The 18,635-nt window shown below is 50.1% G+C and overlaps 1 protein-coding gene across 4 annotated transcripts in view; it reads right to left on the bottom strand.

Annotated features, from left to right (window-relative positions):
• The window catches only part of SHISA5 (shisa family member 5), a 22,693-nt gene extending 4,058 nt beyond the window's left edge, over positions 1-18,635 (bottom strand). The window contains exons 1-4 of one of the 4 annotated variants that reach the window (XM_028124265.2): positions 18,416-18,633; positions 13,589-13,638; positions 12,805-12,961; positions 3,581-3,664 (exon numbers count right to left, since the gene is read on the bottom strand). In XM_028124265.2, coding sequence (XP_027980066.1) covers positions 3,581-3,664; positions 12,805-12,961; positions 13,589-13,638; positions 18,416-18,507 — 383 coding nt within the window. In that variant the 5' untranslated portion in view covers positions 18,508-18,633. Of the gene's footprint in view, positions 1-3,580; positions 3,665-12,804; positions 12,962-13,588; positions 13,639-15,263; positions 15,436-18,415 lie in introns of those variants that run through there. The other 3 variants (XM_028124268.2, XM_028124266.2, XM_028124267.2) reach the window with 3 other exon arrangements.

The following is an 18,635-nucleotide window of genomic DNA, read 5'->3' as shown; positions in this document are numbered from 1 at the left end:
ATCCAATGAATGAAAAATTCACTCAGAGACCCCGTGGGCAGCACCTAGTAGGACAGCCAGGCATGATGCTCTGAGGAAGGGTAATATTTGAGGGGTGGTTGCAGAGTGTGGCAGGGGCCTGTGGTACCCATGGCAACAGTTCTAGTGGAACCACGCCTCTGAGAGGAAGGAATGCGGTTTACAGGGTTGGTGCGACCTCCCAGATCAGAGTCCAAAGGCCAAGTTCAAATAGCAGAATCGGGGGCGCCCGGGTGGCTCAGTCATTAAGCGTCTGCCTTCGGCTCAGGTCATGATCCCAGGGTCCTGGGATCGAGCCCAACATCGGGCTCCCTGCTCAGCGGGAAGTCTGCTTCTCCCTCTCCCACTCCCCCTGCTTGTGTTCCCTCTCTCGCTGTGTCTCTCTCCCTGTCAAAAATAAATGAATAAAATCTTTAAAAAAAAAAAAAAAAGCAGAATCAGCCCAAGCAGGGAGTGTGCAGGGCTGAATTCAGTGGTTCCAGAAGACCAAAGACCCCCAATGTGCGGACCGGGGAAAGACCCTCTCTGGAGCAGGGACAACAGCACTTTCACCATGATGCTGGCAATGCACTGACCATTCAACAGGGCAGGATGGGGTTCACCTGCCAAAGTTGGGGAGCAGGCAGCAGAAGACCTGGGCCAACCGCAGGCCCACAGGTAACATGGCCACACTCTGGGGAGCAGAGGGCCCATGTCGAGGGAAGACACAACCCATCCAGGCTGTGACAGGCAGAGGTGGCCTCCTCTGGGTCCCTGCACTCTGACCTGGTGCCTCATTCTTGGAGAACCCAAGGAGTCACCCACAGAGGGAGACGTGGGGTCTTTTTCCCCCACTGAGACTTCTCTGGAGCTCCTAGCCACGGCCTGCGCAGCAGGGGCTGGACCCCACCAGGGAGCCAACACTCCAGTGGGTAAACAGTGCCCTTGGCCGAGGGGGCAGCACACAGATGCCCACCTGAGGGCATTCACAGAAGTGTCGCTGCTGACCCTGCCCTTCTGCCTGCTTCCTAAGCCCTAACCCTGCATAAGGCAGGTGCCGTGCAAGACACAGGGCTCTGGTCAGAGGCAGGGAAGGAGGGATGGGGCAGGTGCAGGTGCAGGCAAGTTGGACAGCATGACTGCAGTCACCTGCGCGTTCCGGTGGGCAGGACAGCCGGGGCGGGGCCACGCACAAGGGTGTGCACACCACCCACCAGATCCGGTTCTGTGTGCACAGCTCACGGAGGGACAGGTGCTCCTGGGCTCACCCCAGTCACCTCTCTGCTGCCACCAGTCTCAGCAGCCTCTCCTCCTATGCCGCATGGGGACCTTGTTCTGCAATGTCCCCTCTGTCCCCTCTCTCAGCTCAAGTCTCCACCAGCATCCAAGAAGCCCTTCTTCACCCTGACTCCTCCTCCAACTCCGTCTTCCCCTTCACTGGTTTGCAGCCAAATCTCTCCCTGAAGCTGTCCACACTCACTTCACCCTACACGTTTCCAGCTCACTCTTCAATCTGCTGCACTGAACGGCTCCTGCCAAGGGTGCCATGGCCTCTGTGGTGTGGCATCCACATTTCTCAATACCCCACAGCCCAAGCATCTTCCTCTTTCCTTCCGCTTCTCTGAACCTTCCTTCTCAGCATCTCCCGAGGCCCTTCCTCAAATGTTGCTGACCCTCAGATTCAGTCCTCAACACACTCCTGCCACCCAACCTGAGCCCTTCACCCCACACCCACTCCTGATCCCACATCCTCTCACAGGGCTGGACCTCTGGCCCCGTCAACAGAGCAGAGGCCAGGCCCCCCGCCACCCCTCCCAGGCCACTCCCTAGCAGGCAGCTGCTGAATGACAGTCTCCAGCCTCACCTCCCCCCACCAAGCGCGGTCTCCCTCTGGCCTCCTAACACCTGGAACTGGGAAGCCATGGCTGCCACCCCCTCCCTGCCTCAGCCTCCGTGGAGCAGCCAGAATGGTCTTCTTCCTAAACGCCATTCAGACCAGCACTGCCCAGAACACTTCACTGTCCTCAGGACAATGCCCCAGGCCCACACTGGCTGGACAGCGGGATGTCCTTTGGGGCCGTCAGAAAGCCCACAGTTATGGGACTCAGCAAAGGAAGGGCACTCCCCACGTGTGGAGGGAGGGGCGAATCAAGGTGTTAGTCTCCAATCAGCCAAGGGTGCAGGATCAGCCAGCAGACCAGAGTGCAGAGGCCGGGCCTTGGGCACTGAGGAGGGACCACAGGCTGTACCTCTGTGGTACTTCCCCACTCTCAGAAGCCCTGTCCTGATTTCACTGTGGCCATTGAGACCTCACACCCACCCAGGCTCACAGGGCAGGATGGGACAGGCAAGCACCTGGACCCCCCGCACAGGTCCGGAGCCCCCAGTGTCCTCCTCCAAAGGGGCAACCAGGCCTGGGCAGATCTTCTCCTGAAAGGGGCTTCTAGATCCACCAGGGCAGGGGCATGCAGCACATGGAAGAGACCCCACCAGGAAAATACATTCTGTGTGCACAGCTCACGGAGGGACAGGTGCTCCTGGGCTCACCCCAGTCACCTCTCTGCTGCTACCAGTCTCAGCAGCCTCTCCTCCTATGCCCCATGGGGACTGCATGCTTACTCCACCCACATGAAGGGTGCGTCACAGCACCTCATCATGGTGTCAACAACACAGAGCAGGAACCTGGCCAAGGGAACTGAGGTTTGGGAGACTGCGTTGTTCCCCGGCCCCTTGACAGAAGGGCCCTGATACAGCAACCATGACTCACAAGCCCTGACACAGGGACTGGGCATATTAGTTATCCCAGCATCTTTACCACACCATCATTACCTCATCACCAAGCACCAGCACCACCATCACCCCGTCACTGTCACCACCATCGCCCTGCCATCATGGTCACCATTGCCACTGTCACCCCACCATCATTACTACTGTCACCCCATCACTGTCACCACCATTGTCCTATCACTATCACCATCGCTCTGTCACCATCACCACCATCACTGCATCACTATGACCACCATCACCTTGCCATCATTGTCACCATTGCCCATCACCATCATGACCATCATCCCATCCCCATCACCACCATCACCCACCACCATCACCACTGTCATCCTATCCCTGTCACCACCATCACCCCATCCCTGTCACCACCATTGCCCCACCACTGTCACCATCACCCTGTCACCATCACCATCACCCCATCACCACTGCCACCATCACCCCATCACTGTCACCATCGCCCTGTCACTGTCACCATCATACCATCACTGTCACCACCATCACCTCCATCACTGTCACTTATTCCCCATCAGTCACCAGTGCCCACCCCATCCATCATTTAGGTCAACAGGGACTCCCTACCCTTGGCCTTTCAACTGTCAACCACAGTCCCCCCCATCCCCAGCACAATGATGAGGACTCAACTTTCCAAGATAAGGATCAGGGACCTGGTGGTCAGCTACTCTGGGGCCCCACTACAATGACTCTGTGGCATCCGTGCCCACAGCCCTCACTTTAGCCCACTAAGCCCCTGTCACCTCCACCAGGAAGATGTACCCAGCCTGCAGGTTTTATTTACCCTGACATCGGGTCGCTGTCCAAGCTGGAACGAAACCTCAGCGCCGAGCCCAGCTGCTCCAGTGGCTCGGTACCAGCGGACACACTGAAAAGAGGAAACTTCATGATTAACACATCCAAGCCCCACCCAGCACACCAGGAGCAAACACTACCTTAGCACACACACAAAATGCACAAGAGCCAATCCTGCGCAGGCCACGGAGAAGCCCTGATGGCCTCCCGAGGATGACTATCACACACACCAGGATCTCAGGCTACAGTGCTGCACATTCCTCTCAAGCGTACTCAGAACATTCTCCAGTATAGACTACATGTAAGGCCACAAACGAGGCTCAATCGATTTGAAAAGATTGGTATCATACAAAGTTATCTTCTCTAACCACAGTGGGATGAAGTTAGAAATCAGCAGAGAAAGACTACCGAGCCACAAAGTGAAAAAAGAAATGCTAAACACAACTCATACCTTGAGAAACTAGCATTGTACCAAAAAGAAAAACAGCAACAAAATTGTGCATTAATAAGAAATTATAAAGTAAATTAAGAAATGTGTAATACAAAAATACAGATTCAAAGGGGCATGATGTTTATAGCAGCATTATCAACAATAGCCAAATTATGGAAAGAGCCCAAGTGCCCACTGACTGATGAATGGATAAAAACAATGTGGTATATCGGGGCACCTGGCAGGGGCGGGGTTAAGCATCTGCTTTCAGCTCAGGTTATGATCTCAGAGTCCTGGGATCAAGCCCCAGGTCAGGCTTCCTGCTCAGCAGGGACTCTGCTTCGCTCTCTCCCCCTCTGCCCCTCCCCCACACTTGTGTGCACACATACACTCTCTCAAACAAATAAAAACATAAAAAAATAAAATCTTAAAATAAAAAGATGTGGTATATCCATACAACAGAATATTACTCAGCCATCAAAAGAATGAAATCTTGCCATTTGCAATGATGTAGATAGAGCTAGTGTATTATGCTAAGTGAAATAAGTCAGTCAGAGAAAGACAAATACCACATGATTTCACTCATTTGGGAATTTAGGAAACAAAACACATGAATGTGTGGGGAGGGAAAAGAAAAAGAGAAGGAGATAGGGGAGGCAAACCATAAAAGACTCTTAACTATAGAGAACAAACTGAGGGTTAATGGAGGGAGGTGGGTGGGGGATGGGCTAAATGGGTAATGGGTATTAAAAGGAGTGCACTTGTTATGATGAGCACTGGGTGTTGTATGTAAGTGATGAATCACTAAATTCTACTCCTGAAACCAATATTACACTGTATGTTAACTAACTAGAATTTAAACAAAAATTTGGAAGAAAAAATAAAATTGTGCCAAAAAAAAAAGAAATTAAGAAATTAGTAAAACTGGATAACAAAAATACTACAGGTTAAAATTCATGAAACACAGCTAACACAGTTCTTAGATGGAAATTAATTATCTTTTTTAAAAGAGATTGATTTATTTATTTCAGAAAGAGAGAGAGTGTGCAGGCGGGAGGAGAAGCAAAGGGAGAGGGAGAGGGAAAGAATCTCAAGTAGACTCCCCACAGAGCACAGAGCCTGACGTGGGGCTCGATCTCATGACCCTGAGACCATGAGCTGAATTGAAATCAAGAGTCAGATGCTCAACCAACTGAGCCACCCAGCTGCCCCAGAAATTTATTTATCTTTAGAAGTAAAATGTTAGGACATCTAGGTGGCTCAGTCAGTTAAGCGTCTACCTTTGGCTCAGGTTTTGATCCTAGGGTCCTGGTATCGAGTCCCATGTTGCGCTCTTTGTTCAGCAGGAAGCCTGCTTCTCCCTCTCCCTCTGCTTCTGCCTCTCTCTCTGTCTCTCATGAATAAATAAATAAAAGTAATAACTGGCTGGCCCAGTTGGTTAAGCATCTGCCTTCAGCTCAGGTCATGATCTCAGGGTCCTGGGATCAAGCCCCACATTGGGCTCCGTGCTCAGCGGGGAGCCTGCTTCTCCCTCTCCCACTGCCCCTCCCTCTGCTTGTGCTCTCTCTCTCTCTCTGTCAAATAAATAAATAAAATCTTAAAAAAAAAACAAACTAAAAAAATTAAAAATTTAAAAAAAGTAATTAACTTCAGGGGCGCCTGGGTGGTACAGTTGGTTGAGTGTCTCACTCTTGGTTCCGACTCAGTTTGTGATCTCAGGGTCGTGGGATCAAGCCCCACGTAGGCTCCACACTCGCTGTTGCGTCTGCTTGAGATTTTCTCTCCCTTTCCCTCTGCCCCTCCCCACTGCCCTCTCTCTCTCACTCTAAAATAGATAAATAAATCTTTAAAAAATAAAAATAAAATAAAAGTAATAGCTCATTGGCTAGTATCAAAAAGACACAATATAACACGTACTGGGGAGCATGTGGAGAAAGGGGAGCCCTCGTGCGCTGTTAGGAATGCAAACTGGTGCAGCCACTGTGGGAAACAGTATGGAGGTTCCCCCAACAAGTTAAAAATAGGCATACCATATAATCCATATACAAGCAATTCCACTTCTGGATATTTATCTGAAGAAAACGAAAACACCTATTTGAAAAGATATGTGCACCCCTATGTTCACTGCAGAGTTATTTATAATAGTCAGGATGTGGAAGCAATCTAGGTGTTGTTGGTAGATTAGTGGATAATGAAGATGTGAGGCACACGCACACACACACACCACACACAGGAATATTACTCAGCCACAAAAAGAATGAAATCCTGCCATTTGCGACAACATGGATAGACCTAAAGGGTATTATGCTAACTGAAATAAGACAGAGAAAGAAAAATACCATATGATTTCACTTCTATGTGGAGTTTAACAAACAACAAACCAAAACAGAAAGAGCCTCACCGATACAGGAAACAAAGTGGTGGTTACAGAGGAAGGACAAGTTGGGGGTGGGGTGGGTGAAAGAGGTAAAGGGGCTTAAGAGGCATAAACTTGCAGTCATAAAATAAATAAGCCATAGGGATGTAACGTACAGCACAGGGAACATAGGCAATAATATTGTAGTAACTTTGTATGGTGACAGACAGTGACTACACTTACCATGGGGATGATTTTGTAACATATAAAAATACTGAATCACTATGATGTATACCTGAAACTAACAGAATATTGTATGTCAACTATACTTTGATTTTAAAAAAATAACAATAATAACCTTCTTTGGATTCTGATTTGAACAAACCACCCATGAAAAGGCACTTTGGAACAAGTGGAGGCAACTAAAGACAGACTGGCATTAAAAATTATTAATGAATTACTGTTAATTGTGCCAAATGTGTTACTGAAATGGTGGTTATATTTCTTTACAAAGGACTCATTTGTACAGATGAAAACTAACATTTAAGGAGACTTTTTAAAAAGATTTATTTATTTATTTATTTATTTGAGAGAGAGAGAGAGAGAGATCAGAGGAAGGGGCAGAGGGAGAGAGAATCTCAAGTAGACCCCCCCACACACACACACACACACTGAGCACAGAGCCCATCTAGGGCTTAATCCCAGGACCCTGACATCATCACCTGAGCCAAAATCCAGAGTTGGACGCTCAACTGATGACTGAGCCGTCCAGGAGCCCTTGGGAGAAATTTTTATGATGTTTTAATTTTTGTTTGTTTTAAAATAATCAGAAAAAAAAGTGGTGGGAGGTGTATAAAATAATAGTGTCAGAGCGTTGGTAACTATGGAAGCAGGTGATGGATATGTAGAATTATTATATTATTCTCTATGCTTTTGTATATATTGAAAATTTCCAAAATTAAATGTAAAACAAAATAAAATTAAAAAGCATTAGGAACAACTATATCCTGCATTTGAAGGGAAGGTGGAGCTGAGGAGAAAATAGTTTTTAAAAACCAGTGTGCAGGGGCATCTAGCTGGCTCAGTTGGAAAAGCATGCGACTCTTGATCTTGGGGTCATGGGTTCGAGCCCCACATCGGGTGTAGAGATTACTTAAATAAATGAAACTTAAAAAAAAAATCCGTGTGTAGGCTTTAGTGAGCAATAGGATACCACGCCAATGTGTGGAAGGCTGGAAAGAAAGCTCCATGGAAGTAAGCATGGCATCTGAGGCCCTGTTCTCTGAAAGTCTCAGGTGAGACTTGCACCCAGAGCCCACCAGGTGGGGAGGCCCTGATGATTCCCACTCACTTGGGATGAGACCTCAAAATCTGCACCCCAAGAAAGGAGGAAGTGAGTAGACAGCTTAGCCTCTAATCCTCTAAGTCTCTGCAGTTAGGCCAAGATGTGTTTTGTTTTTGTTTTTGTTTTTTTTTAAGATTTTATGTATTTGTCAGAGAGAGAGCACAAGCAGGGGGAGCGGCAGGCAGAGGGAGAAGCAGGCTCCCCGCCGAGCAGGGAGCCCGACGCAGGGCTCGATCCCAGGACCCGGGGATCCTGACGTGAGCCGAAGGCAGACGCTTAACGACTGAGCCACGCAGGCGCCCCAGACCAAGATGATCTTAAGAGTGCTGTGTCCCTGGCAAAAGCAACACAAATCCTCCCTGGAAGAGGTCCTGGGCTCCAAATTTCTACAATCAATTTTGTAAATGTAATGTTAGGCACACCATCAAAATTTTTCAGAAACACTAGGACACAAGACAACATGAATACAAACAACAGAGGCAAATGACCACAGAAATACCACGGGGCTTCAGATATTGAAGCCACTGACATTAAACACCACCACATACACAGTTCAAGGAGATGAAAGAAAAAAATTGAGCTGTTGAGGAGAACATGAAATATAAAAGAAACAAAAATTCTAGAACTAAAAAGCGATACTACAAATTCAAAATGCATTAGACACAGCTGAAGGTATAATTCATAAACTGGAGGACAGGTCCAATACATGTAGACTGAAGCTCAGAGACACAAAAAGATAGTAAATATAAAGACAGAAGATGGTGGGTGAAATATGAAGTACAAGAGGTTTACAAGAGGTCTTACATATGTGTAATTAGAGTCCCAAAAGAAAAAGAGTGTGAAAATGGAGCAGAAGCAATCTTTAAAGAGATAACAGCTGCCAATTTTTCAAAACTGAAGAAAAAACAATTCAAGAAGTACTGTGAAGCCCAAGCAGCACAAAGCCACCCAGGCACATCACAGCAAAACTGCTGAAAACAAAATACAAAGAAAAATCTTAAAAGTAGTCAGAGGGGGAGCCTTGGTGGCTCAGTCAGTTGAGCATTCAACTCTTGATTTCAGTTTAGGTCATGATCTCAGAGTCGTGGGATCAAGCCCCACATCAAGCTCCCCACTCGATGAGAAGTCTGCTTGAGATTCTCTCTCTCTCTCTCTCTGCCCCTCCCCTGGCTTGCACGCAAGCATGCGTGCATGCACGCGCGCTCGCTTGCTCTCTCTCTCAAATAAATAAATAAATAAAATCTTAAAAAAATTAAAAGTTTAAAAAAAAGTACTCAGAAAAAAACATGTTGCTTGCAAAGGAGCAATAATTAAACTGTCAACTGGTTTCTCAACAGAAAGGACAGAAATCAGAAGACTGGAATGGAATGGGACACCTGGCTGGCTCAGTCAGAAAAGCATCTCAAGGTCATAAATTCGAGCCCCACGTTGGGTGTAGAGATTACTAAAAAAATAAATAAAAAAATAAGAAAAGACAATGGAGTGAAAGCTTTAAAATGTTGAAAGAAGTTGACAGCTGCCAACCTAGAAATCTATAACCTGGAAAAATATCCTTTAAGAAGGAAGGTGAAATTAAAGACATTTTCAGAGAAACAAAAATGGAGAAAATTTGACACCAGCATACCTGCATGAGAAGTAGAAGGAACACAATCTAGTTGAGGCTTAAAGATGTAGGAAGCAATAAGAAGCAGCAGAGAAGATAAATATATGGATAAATATAAATAAATATTCACTGTCAAAAACAAAATACTGTCTTTGAGGTTTACAATAGTATTACAAGAAATAAAGAGGGACATTACACATGATAAATTGAACACTTCATCAGAAAGTCAAACCAATCTTAAATATGTATGTACCTAATAACAAAGCATCAGAATTCATGAAGCAAATATTGACAGAACTAAAAGAAGAATAAACATATCTGTGGTCTCTCAGTAATCGATAAAACAAGCAGACAAAATCAATAAGGACGGAAAAGATCTAAACACATTATCAACCAACTTGACCTAACTGACACTTCTAAAGCACTACACCCAACAACTGCAGAATATACCATTTTTCAAGTTCATATGAAACATTTACCAAGGTATAGTATATGCTGGGTCATAAAATGAATCTCAATAAATTTCAAAACCCTTAAAACTTAAAACAACACAATGAGGTATTACTACACATTCAGCAAAATTACTAAAATTAAAACCTTCTAGGAAATAGAAATGATCTAGATCCTGCCTGAGGTATTATATGTGAGAAGTATACATTTACTAAAACTCATCAAGCTGAAACATTAAGACCTGTGCATTTTACTATATGTAATTATACCTCTATTTTTTAAAATTGACTTACAATGCCAAGTTTTGAGAGGAGGCACAGCAAACTGGAACTCTCACTCATGGCTGGTAAGGGCATAAATGGTACAACAATGCTAGAAAACTGTGAGTACCTGCCAAAGCTGAACACATGCAGCCAATGACTCAGCAAATTTACTCCTAGATATTTACCCAAAAGAAATATGTTCCATTTAAATCTTTATTTATTTAAGTAATCTCGATCCCCAACATGGGGCTTGAACTCATGACCCTGATATCAAGAGTTGCAGGCTCCTCTAAGCCAGCCAAGAGCCCCAGAAATGTGTTTCTTTTAAAAGGCACCAAGGAGGGGCTCCTGAGTGGCTCAGTCAGTCAAGTGCCCGACTCTTGATTTTGGCTCGGGTCATGATCTTGGGGTTGTGAGATCAAGCCCCACGTCAGGCCCTGCACTCAGCAGGGAGTCTGCTTGAGATTCTCTCTTTACCTCTCCCTCTGCCTCTCTCCCCACTCGTGTACTCTCTCTCTCTCTCAAATAAATAAATAAATCTTTAAAAGGCACCAAGGATTTGTAAAAAAGAGTTCTTAGTATCACTACCAGATTAGCAGAATCCTTCCTTAGTCTAATAAGGTGTCTTTAAAAACAAAAAAACTACAGCAAACATTATTTTTAATCATGAAACGATGAAAGCCTTCCCCTGAGACAAGAATGCTACCTATCATCACTTCCAATCAACACTGTACTGGAGATCCTAGCCAGTGCAATAGAGCAAGAAAAATTAATTAAAAGCACAAGAACTGGAATGGAAGAAATAAAACATTAATTACACATGATGTGACTACTTTTGTAGAAAATTCTTAAGTTTCAATTAAAATCACTTAAATTAATACATAAATTTAGTAAAGTCTCTGGATACAAGGTCAGTTTATAAAAATGTATTAACTTTATATCAATAAATAATGAGAATTTTAAACTATACTGTTTACAGTACCATCAAAAAGTACCTAGAAAAAGTATAGGGGCAGGGAAACTATTTGACAAAATTCAAGATCCCTTTATGACTAGGAGTCCAAGCAAACTAGAAATAGAAGGAAACTTCCTCAATCTGGTAAAGGGTACCAATGAAAAAGCTACAGCTAGCATCATACCTAATCCTATATATTTTCTCCCTAAAATTCAGACCCAGACAGGGAGATCTGCTCTCACCACTTCTATTCAACATTGCAATGGAAGTCCCAGCCGGTGCAATGAGGCAAGAAAAAGGAATAAAGGAATACAGAAGGTAAAAGAAGTAAAGAGTAGAAGAAAAAATAATGGAGTAAGAACAAACCAAAACAATATGGTAAGTGAAAAAAAAAGAAATACAGACTAGGAGAGACCAAAAAAAGCACAAAATAAGATGGCAAATATAATCTCAGAACACCAATAATTACATTAAATTTAAAGGGAATGCTGTATTTAAAAAAAAATTACTGGAATGGATTTTTTTTTTAAAGACACATGTAAAAATATAAGGACACCAAAAGGTGTTCACTTCCAGTGAAAGGGTGGAATATGATCCATCAGGAATCCTTAGGTGTGGCTGGCAGGTATGCAGCCTGGTGCTGCCATTCCCAAGAACATCTTGGAAGTCCTTAGTAACTACATACATCTCACTGACCTGGCAATTTGCTCCCATGTACACATCCAAGAAATTCTCACATGGTTCCACAAAAAGAGAAAGGAAGTATCGGAAGATGCCCACAGCAATTATCTGTGATAGCAAGCTTAGGACTCACACCACACAGAATGACACCACAGGGGTGGGCACAGGCCAGGTATACACAATGCAACATGAATGGGTCTTACAAATAAAAACGCTGTGCTGAATGCAAAAAAGTAAGGGAGTTCATTGTATCCACAAAACAATGTAGACTTTTCAAAACACAAAGTAGCTCAGTCGGTAGACCATGCAGCTTTTGATCTTGGGGTCGTGAGTTTGAGCCCTATGTTGGGTGTAGAGTTTAAAAAAAAGAACTTTAACTTAAAAATCAATCAATCAATCAATCAATCACACAAACAATGAAAAGGACATACAGACTGGCTGCTTATGGGGTGAGAGGGAAATGGAAAGGTCATGTGAGATTAAATATATAAGATGGTACGGGCTGGGCTGGGCTTGCCCAGACCAGTGGTGATCACCTGCCATGAGCTGAGGAGTTGGACCACCTCTACCCTCTCTATCCCTATGACCAAACACAAAAGAAACACAGACGTGGCAAAGGGAGACCTTGCTTCCAGCCCATGAAACGGTCTAAACCCAGATGGAATGCAAATCCACTGGCCACACCAAGAGGACACAGGCATGGTGCAGAGTGCGATGTGCGCCCCAGGACCCACAAGATGATACCTATGCAAATCATATACAGTCCCCTGCCAGGTGCATGCATATGCTACAGGGTACACTCACACCAAGGTGTGCATCTTGCTGGTCCAGGTATATACCCAGGGGTGAGCCACAGGGCCAGCTGAGGCCACCAGCCCTGAGAAAACTGCTCAGCCCGAGACTGAGTGACCCAGGTAAGCTGGAGCCCTTGAGGGTTGGGGAGAGAGGGGCAGGGGACTAACTGAGCAAGCCCAGAATAGGAGCTCCCCACCCTTACCGCCATCCCTGGTCCAGTGCTCTAGCATCTTGAGGGGGCTGTGAGGCCAGAGGGGCAGGGCTATTTCTCTTTCAGGCACACTCCTGCTGGGGGCGGGCTCAGGCCTCCCACCCTGCCACCACTGTGCACCCACCTGGCCTCAGGCCCGGCACAACTTCCCTCGCTGCCCACAAATTTCTTCAGCTCATCAGAGCAGCAGTATTGGTTGTAACAGTTGCCACAGCAGAAATCAGGACAGGACTCAGGGAAGAATTTGCGTCCACGGGAAGCCACACATACCTCGCTGTGGGCTGGAGCGGAAAAGCACACTTGTTAATCGGTGGCCGGAGGGCCAGGCCTCATGCCAGATCTCAGCCATGTCCCAGCCCACATAGCCCCTCCCTTAGCACTGCTTTGCTCTCCCCCCTGCCCCACAGCAGAGGCACCTAACCGGGCTCCCTCTCTCCTCCACCAGTCACTTGTCTTCTGATGAAGACTGACCTTCCTAAGTGGGAGTTTGGAGGGGCCACTTCCCGCTCGCGGACCATCCCTGGTCTCCACTGCCTCAGGATCAAGTCCAGGGTCCACAAAGCAGGCTCTGGACTGCAAAGGGCTTTGATGGTCACCCCGACTTTCCAGCTCTATCCACACTCGGCCCATATTCTTGCCTGTTTCCCATTCCCGTCTTCAAATCTACTCATCTTTCAAGGCCTTACTCCAGGCCCCCTCCTCTAGAAGCTGCCCAAGCCCAGCAGTCAGGGCTGAACAGTAACGCCCCCAACCAGCTGCTGGGGCCCAGGCACTGGACCAACCCATTCTCAATCCTTACTCCCTCTCCTCACCACTCAGTGCCTCCGCTAGACCCTGGACTGCAGGGCCCTGGCGCTCACAGACCACGCCCTCACGGCAGACCCACCGTTGGCCACGGTCATACCCACCGTAAATGTCCGTGAAGCGCTTAGCCCTGGGCGGGGCCTGCAGCAGGTGCCTAGGAAACGTTTACAGTTGGTGGCCAGGGCTCCGAGGCAGTGGCACCACTTTAAGCCCCAGAGCCATTACAAGGCTCTCAGCCAGAGTAGGGATCCAAGGACTTTCCCACAAGCTGGGGTAAGGACAGAGCTCCAGAACTCCAGGTCATACTGAGAGGACCTGGCTGACAAGTGTGGGAAATGACCCAGGGCTTTGGGAGACCACAAGGCCTGCAAACTTCCAGGAAGATGCTACAGCCAAACGTTCCCATGCATCCTTAAGCAACATTAGCAGAGACCTAGTGCCCACCAGCAGGAGGGGGGCAGTCCCAGATTGTGCCTGGACAGACCCCGAAGAGAACACCCAGTCCAGCAAGGCCCAGACGGTTATGGTAGCCTGGAGACAGGTCTGATGATAAACCCTGAAGTGTGGCTATGTCTCCTGGAAACAGTCCTGGCCCAGCACCTGGACCCTGGGGACCCAGACTGGCCAGAGCCCCAGGGCAGCATGCCGTGTCTGGAGACTCAGCCTGGTCAGTGTATCACATACAGGGCGAGTCCCAGAGACAGAGGCACTGAGTGACCTCCTTGAGAAGAGAGAACTAGAAAGGGGATGGGGGACGGGGGCGGGGTGCTCCATTCTTGACAGGTTCAGGCAGAATCCTGCTCTGGGCAAGGCTGCAGGCGCGGAGGACCTGACCACTCCCAGGCTCCCCCCAGCCAGCTGTCCACCTGACAGCAGGTATGGTCAGCATGGCCCATGCTACCGGGTAACTCAGGTGACCCACCTCCAGCAGGGTCCTTTCAGCCTCTATGGGCACAGCCCAGCCTCTAAGCTGGGGCTGAAGACACACACCCCTTGCACCGTTTGGGCCAAGAGCCCACGACAGAAATGTTCTTCTGGGCCCCAGACACACTGGACGAGGCTTGCCAGATCTCACTGGACCAGGGACCGGGGCTCCACCTTCTCACTTTCCCACCCCAGGTCCCCAGATTCATCTCAGCCCCCCAGGAAATAAAGCCCTTTTCCTCGAGAAAGCCACTCACCCCAGAGGGATCACTCAGCTTCCTCTGGCTGGGCAAGGGGCTGTTCCAATTCCTACCCCGAAATGGCCCCCAGCCTGGCCTCCTCCGATGGTGAATCATCAGTCTACCATCAACACACACAGTGGTGTTTCCTCCAACCCGGGAGGCCAGCCTCAGGCGTCCCCAGGAACACAAGGGCCATGGGAACAGGGGGTGGGGGAGTCCAGCCAGTAAATAGAGCCGAAGGGAAGGCCTCTGATAGAGGGGCCAAGCCTCCCTCCTGCCGCCACCCTAGGCTAAGGCCAGGCAGGGACTCCTACCCCAGCCCCTGGGGACCCAATCCTGTGGAACATCTAAGGGAGCACAGACCCCACCACTACCACCATTACCCGGGGCACAACAATGGTGGCAACTTCCTAGAGTCTGTTCAGACACAGGGGTGCTGACTGAGGTCAAGTCAGTCCTGGGGGTTAGCTGGCTGCCTTGGGGTTACTGGGGGTAGGGGACACTGGGGATGGTGTTGCCTGGGCTCACTCCAGGGACGCACGAACGTGGCTGCCCCCCTCCCAGATACACTGTCCCTGCCCGGGACGAACTGCCCCCACCCCGCGAGGCTCACCACCTGGAGGCGGGGGGAGCAGCAGCACCAGCAGCACCAGCAGCAGGATCCGTGGCGCGGGGACCCACACAGTCATGGCTGGGCGGCGGACGGACACAGGACAGACGGACAGAAGCAGCAGGGGTTGAGGTGCCGCCGCAGCCGCAGCGACCCGTGCGGCCACAGCTTCCTCGCCCCGCCCTTGGCGGCCTGTTCCGGGAACCCCGCCCGGAGGAGGGAGTGGAGGGGAGGAGAGCGAGGCCAGGGAGGGGGAGCGGACGCCCCTCCCAGCCTCCGGGCCAGGCGCACGTCCAGGGGCCACGCGGACACTCCAGCCCGTTCTGGGCGACGGCAGTACCTGGCGAGCCCCGACGTCGCCTTCTGGGCTGGGGATACTTTCCGCCTCCCTCCCCTGTTCCCAGCCCTTGGCCCGGAGGGGGTCTTGGCGGGGGGGGGGGGGGGGGGGGGGGAGCCGGGGGGGGGGAGCCGGGGGGGGGGAGGCGGGGGGGCGGGGGGGTGGATCTGCATCCTAACACTTGGGAGGCAGGACACAGGCATTCTTCGCGCAGGGGGGGCTCTCCTGTTCAGCAGATTCTCTCCGGACCCACCTGGGAGCTGGGGACCAGGTGAGGTGGTGGGAACAGTGCCCAGAGCAGACCTGGGCACACAGTAGGCGCTCAATAAATGCCAGTCCCTCCTGCAAGCCTAATCCAGAGGCTCTGAGGAGGCTCCATCCCCTAGTCCCCTGGGTTGACAGCTCTATCCCCACAGTCATCCTACCCCCCAGCCCAGGCAGGCTCATCCCCCCCTCTGAGGGCAAGCCTGGTTCAGATGGGCTGCTCTGAGGATGGGAACTGGCAGCTCCCAGGCACACTAGGCCACCTCCTGGTTCAGGGGAGTCTGGCTGGCCCGAATTCGTGTCTGTTCCAGGACCATGTGCTCACACAAGACTCCTTGAGATGGGGCAGTGGCTAACTGTGGCCCTGCCATTCACTGTGGGGCAGGGGTCTGGGCAGAGCCAGGAAAATGGAGAAGGAGCATTGTCTGGAGTCTGTCCCAGCTGCTATAACAAAACATCATGGGCTCGATGGCTTATAACCACTCGAGGGCTTATAAACCACAGTTCTGCCAACTGGGAAGTCCAAGATCAAGTTGCAAGCAGGTTCTGTGTCTGATGAGAGTTTCTGTGTTCCTAGATGATTGTCTTTTCCCTGTGTTTTCACTTGGCAGAAGGACCAAGAGACCCCTCTGGGGCCTCCTCTATAAGGACACTCACCCCCATTCATGAGGGCTCCACCTCAAGATCTAATCACCTCCCAAAGACCCCACCTCCAAATACCATCACCTTGGGGTTAGAATTTCAACATCTGAATTTTGGGAGGGCACAGGTGTTCAGTCTATGGCCAGCATTTTTTTACCCAGGGTTTCTGACCTGCTGCCCACCCCACACCTGGCACATCCAGTACATTGTACTCAAGGCAGAAAACATGAAATGTCGCACTGACTGGGCACCTGGGCCAGTGAATACACCCCGTGTGCCGCCGCATGTTTCTCACCTGAGGACAGGGGCATCCCTAGGACAAAGAGACCCCAGAGGACAACCTGGGAGGTCCTCAGTGCAGTTCCCCAGGCTGGGGTGTGAGAAGAGGGAGGAGACAGCTCAGCCAGGAGCCACCACCTGGTCGGGAAGGGCTCAGGACTCAGCACACGAGACAGAGGCATGGCTGTCCCCGGGCAGAAGGAGGAGCCCTCCCTGACATGGCTCAGCCTCATCCTGCCCCACTGTCTCTGCCCCCCACCCTCCCCAGCAATACGGTGTGAAGTTGGACGCAGCCCAGGTCCCCCTTCTGCATGCCCAACAGCCACCATATGCTCCCCTCCACCTGCACCTGTCCAGCCAGCCTCTGACCCCTTATTCCACACCCTGGGTGCCCAGCCTTCTGTGTCCCACAAACTCGGTCTCTCTTCATAACATAGGCCCTGCCCTCAGCAAAGCTTCTCAGAGCTTTCTTACGTCCTGTCACCTGTCTTTGGCCTCTCTGCTCTGACACCCCCACCCCATTTCCTCTCGGGGCTTCTCCCCTGGCCTTATCCTCCCTGACCTTTTCAGGATTGGGGTCCCCATGCCCTCTCATCTTCCTACACCTCACAAAAGTGGGAAACCTTCATGGGCTCCATGGCCCACCCAGAGCTGTGCACGGACAGGAGGGGCTGGAGGCCAGGAATAGCCTGAGGCTGGGAAAATCACAGCCGTGCATCCGAGCAGCGTGTGTCCATGCAGGGGAGGAGGGCACCAAGTCTGTGTAGCTGGGAAATGGTCACTTCCACAAGCCGCCTGGGGAAATCAGCCCCTCCGAGGCAGAAACCAAACTCCCTGTGCCAAATGTGGGGGTCTCGACAAGATGGAGGGTCCTCCAGTCCGACTCTTGATCTCAGGGTCGTGAGCTCAAGTCCCACATTGGGTGTAGAGTTGACATTAAAAAAAAAAAGTGTACTCAACAAGAGTGAGGGTCCTACAGGCAGGACACATGAGGTAAGGACCCAGACAGCTGGACTAGCTCAGCAAACACAGTGCGAGGCCACATGTATGGGACGGAGGGGCCCGGCAGCCGGGGCTGCTGCGCTCAGAAGCACCCCTCTGACAGCCTGTCTCCTCAGGCCTCCCCCACCCGCTCTTCATTCCAGCCGGTGCCCTTCCCTGCTTAGAAGCAGACCCTACCTTAAATTCTGCCCCTTTCCCGTCTGGTCTACATGAAATGGCTCACACCTCATTTCAGGGCACACTCCCCCCCATCTGCTGTTCCCCTGTCCCAGGCCACTGGCACCACAGGGGTCCTCCCCTATGCCCTCACCCTCTCCCTCTGCATTCCCTCCTTGCACTCCCTGCTGGTGTCCCGGACCACCTGATCCTCACCTTCCTCACCTTCCACCCACAACTCTACTGTTGCCCCCTCCCTGCCCTGAGCTCTCTGCCAGCTGACTTGGCCTCTGAGATTCTCTGTCCATTCACCACAATCCAGGCCCCGAGGACTCCCAGAACACCACCTCCCAAGAGCTCCTGGGCCACCACAGACAACTCACACCTGTCTCCCCAGTTCCACCTGGTCACCCAGGCTGGTGCTCAACTCCCCCCCACTCTGCCACTCTCACCTCCAGAACATTCTTTTACTTACCACTGACCCAGCTCTGGTCTCACCACCTCTCTCCATGCTTCCAGTCTTGAACTTCCTAGAGAACAAATCAGTAGCCACCCCCCACCCCCCATCACCACCACTCTAAATCCTGCAAGGACTCCCCGTGGCTCTTAAGGTAAAGTTCCGATTTCAGTCCCAGCAAAAAAATGGGGCTCCTCGTGCTTCCTGGCCACCATACACATCCCCCTCACCCTCTCTG

This window comes from Eumetopias jubatus, unplaced genomic scaffold, assembly GCF_037043125.1.
Source record: "Eumetopias jubatus isolate StellerSeaLion01/CBP00866 unplaced genomic scaffold, mEumJub1_p1.0 scaffold_1, whole genome shotgun sequence".
Taxonomy (NCBI): Eukaryota; Metazoa; Chordata; class Mammalia; order Carnivora; family Otariidae; genus Eumetopias; species Eumetopias jubatus.
This window is presented reverse-complemented; position numbering and strand designations above follow the sequence as displayed.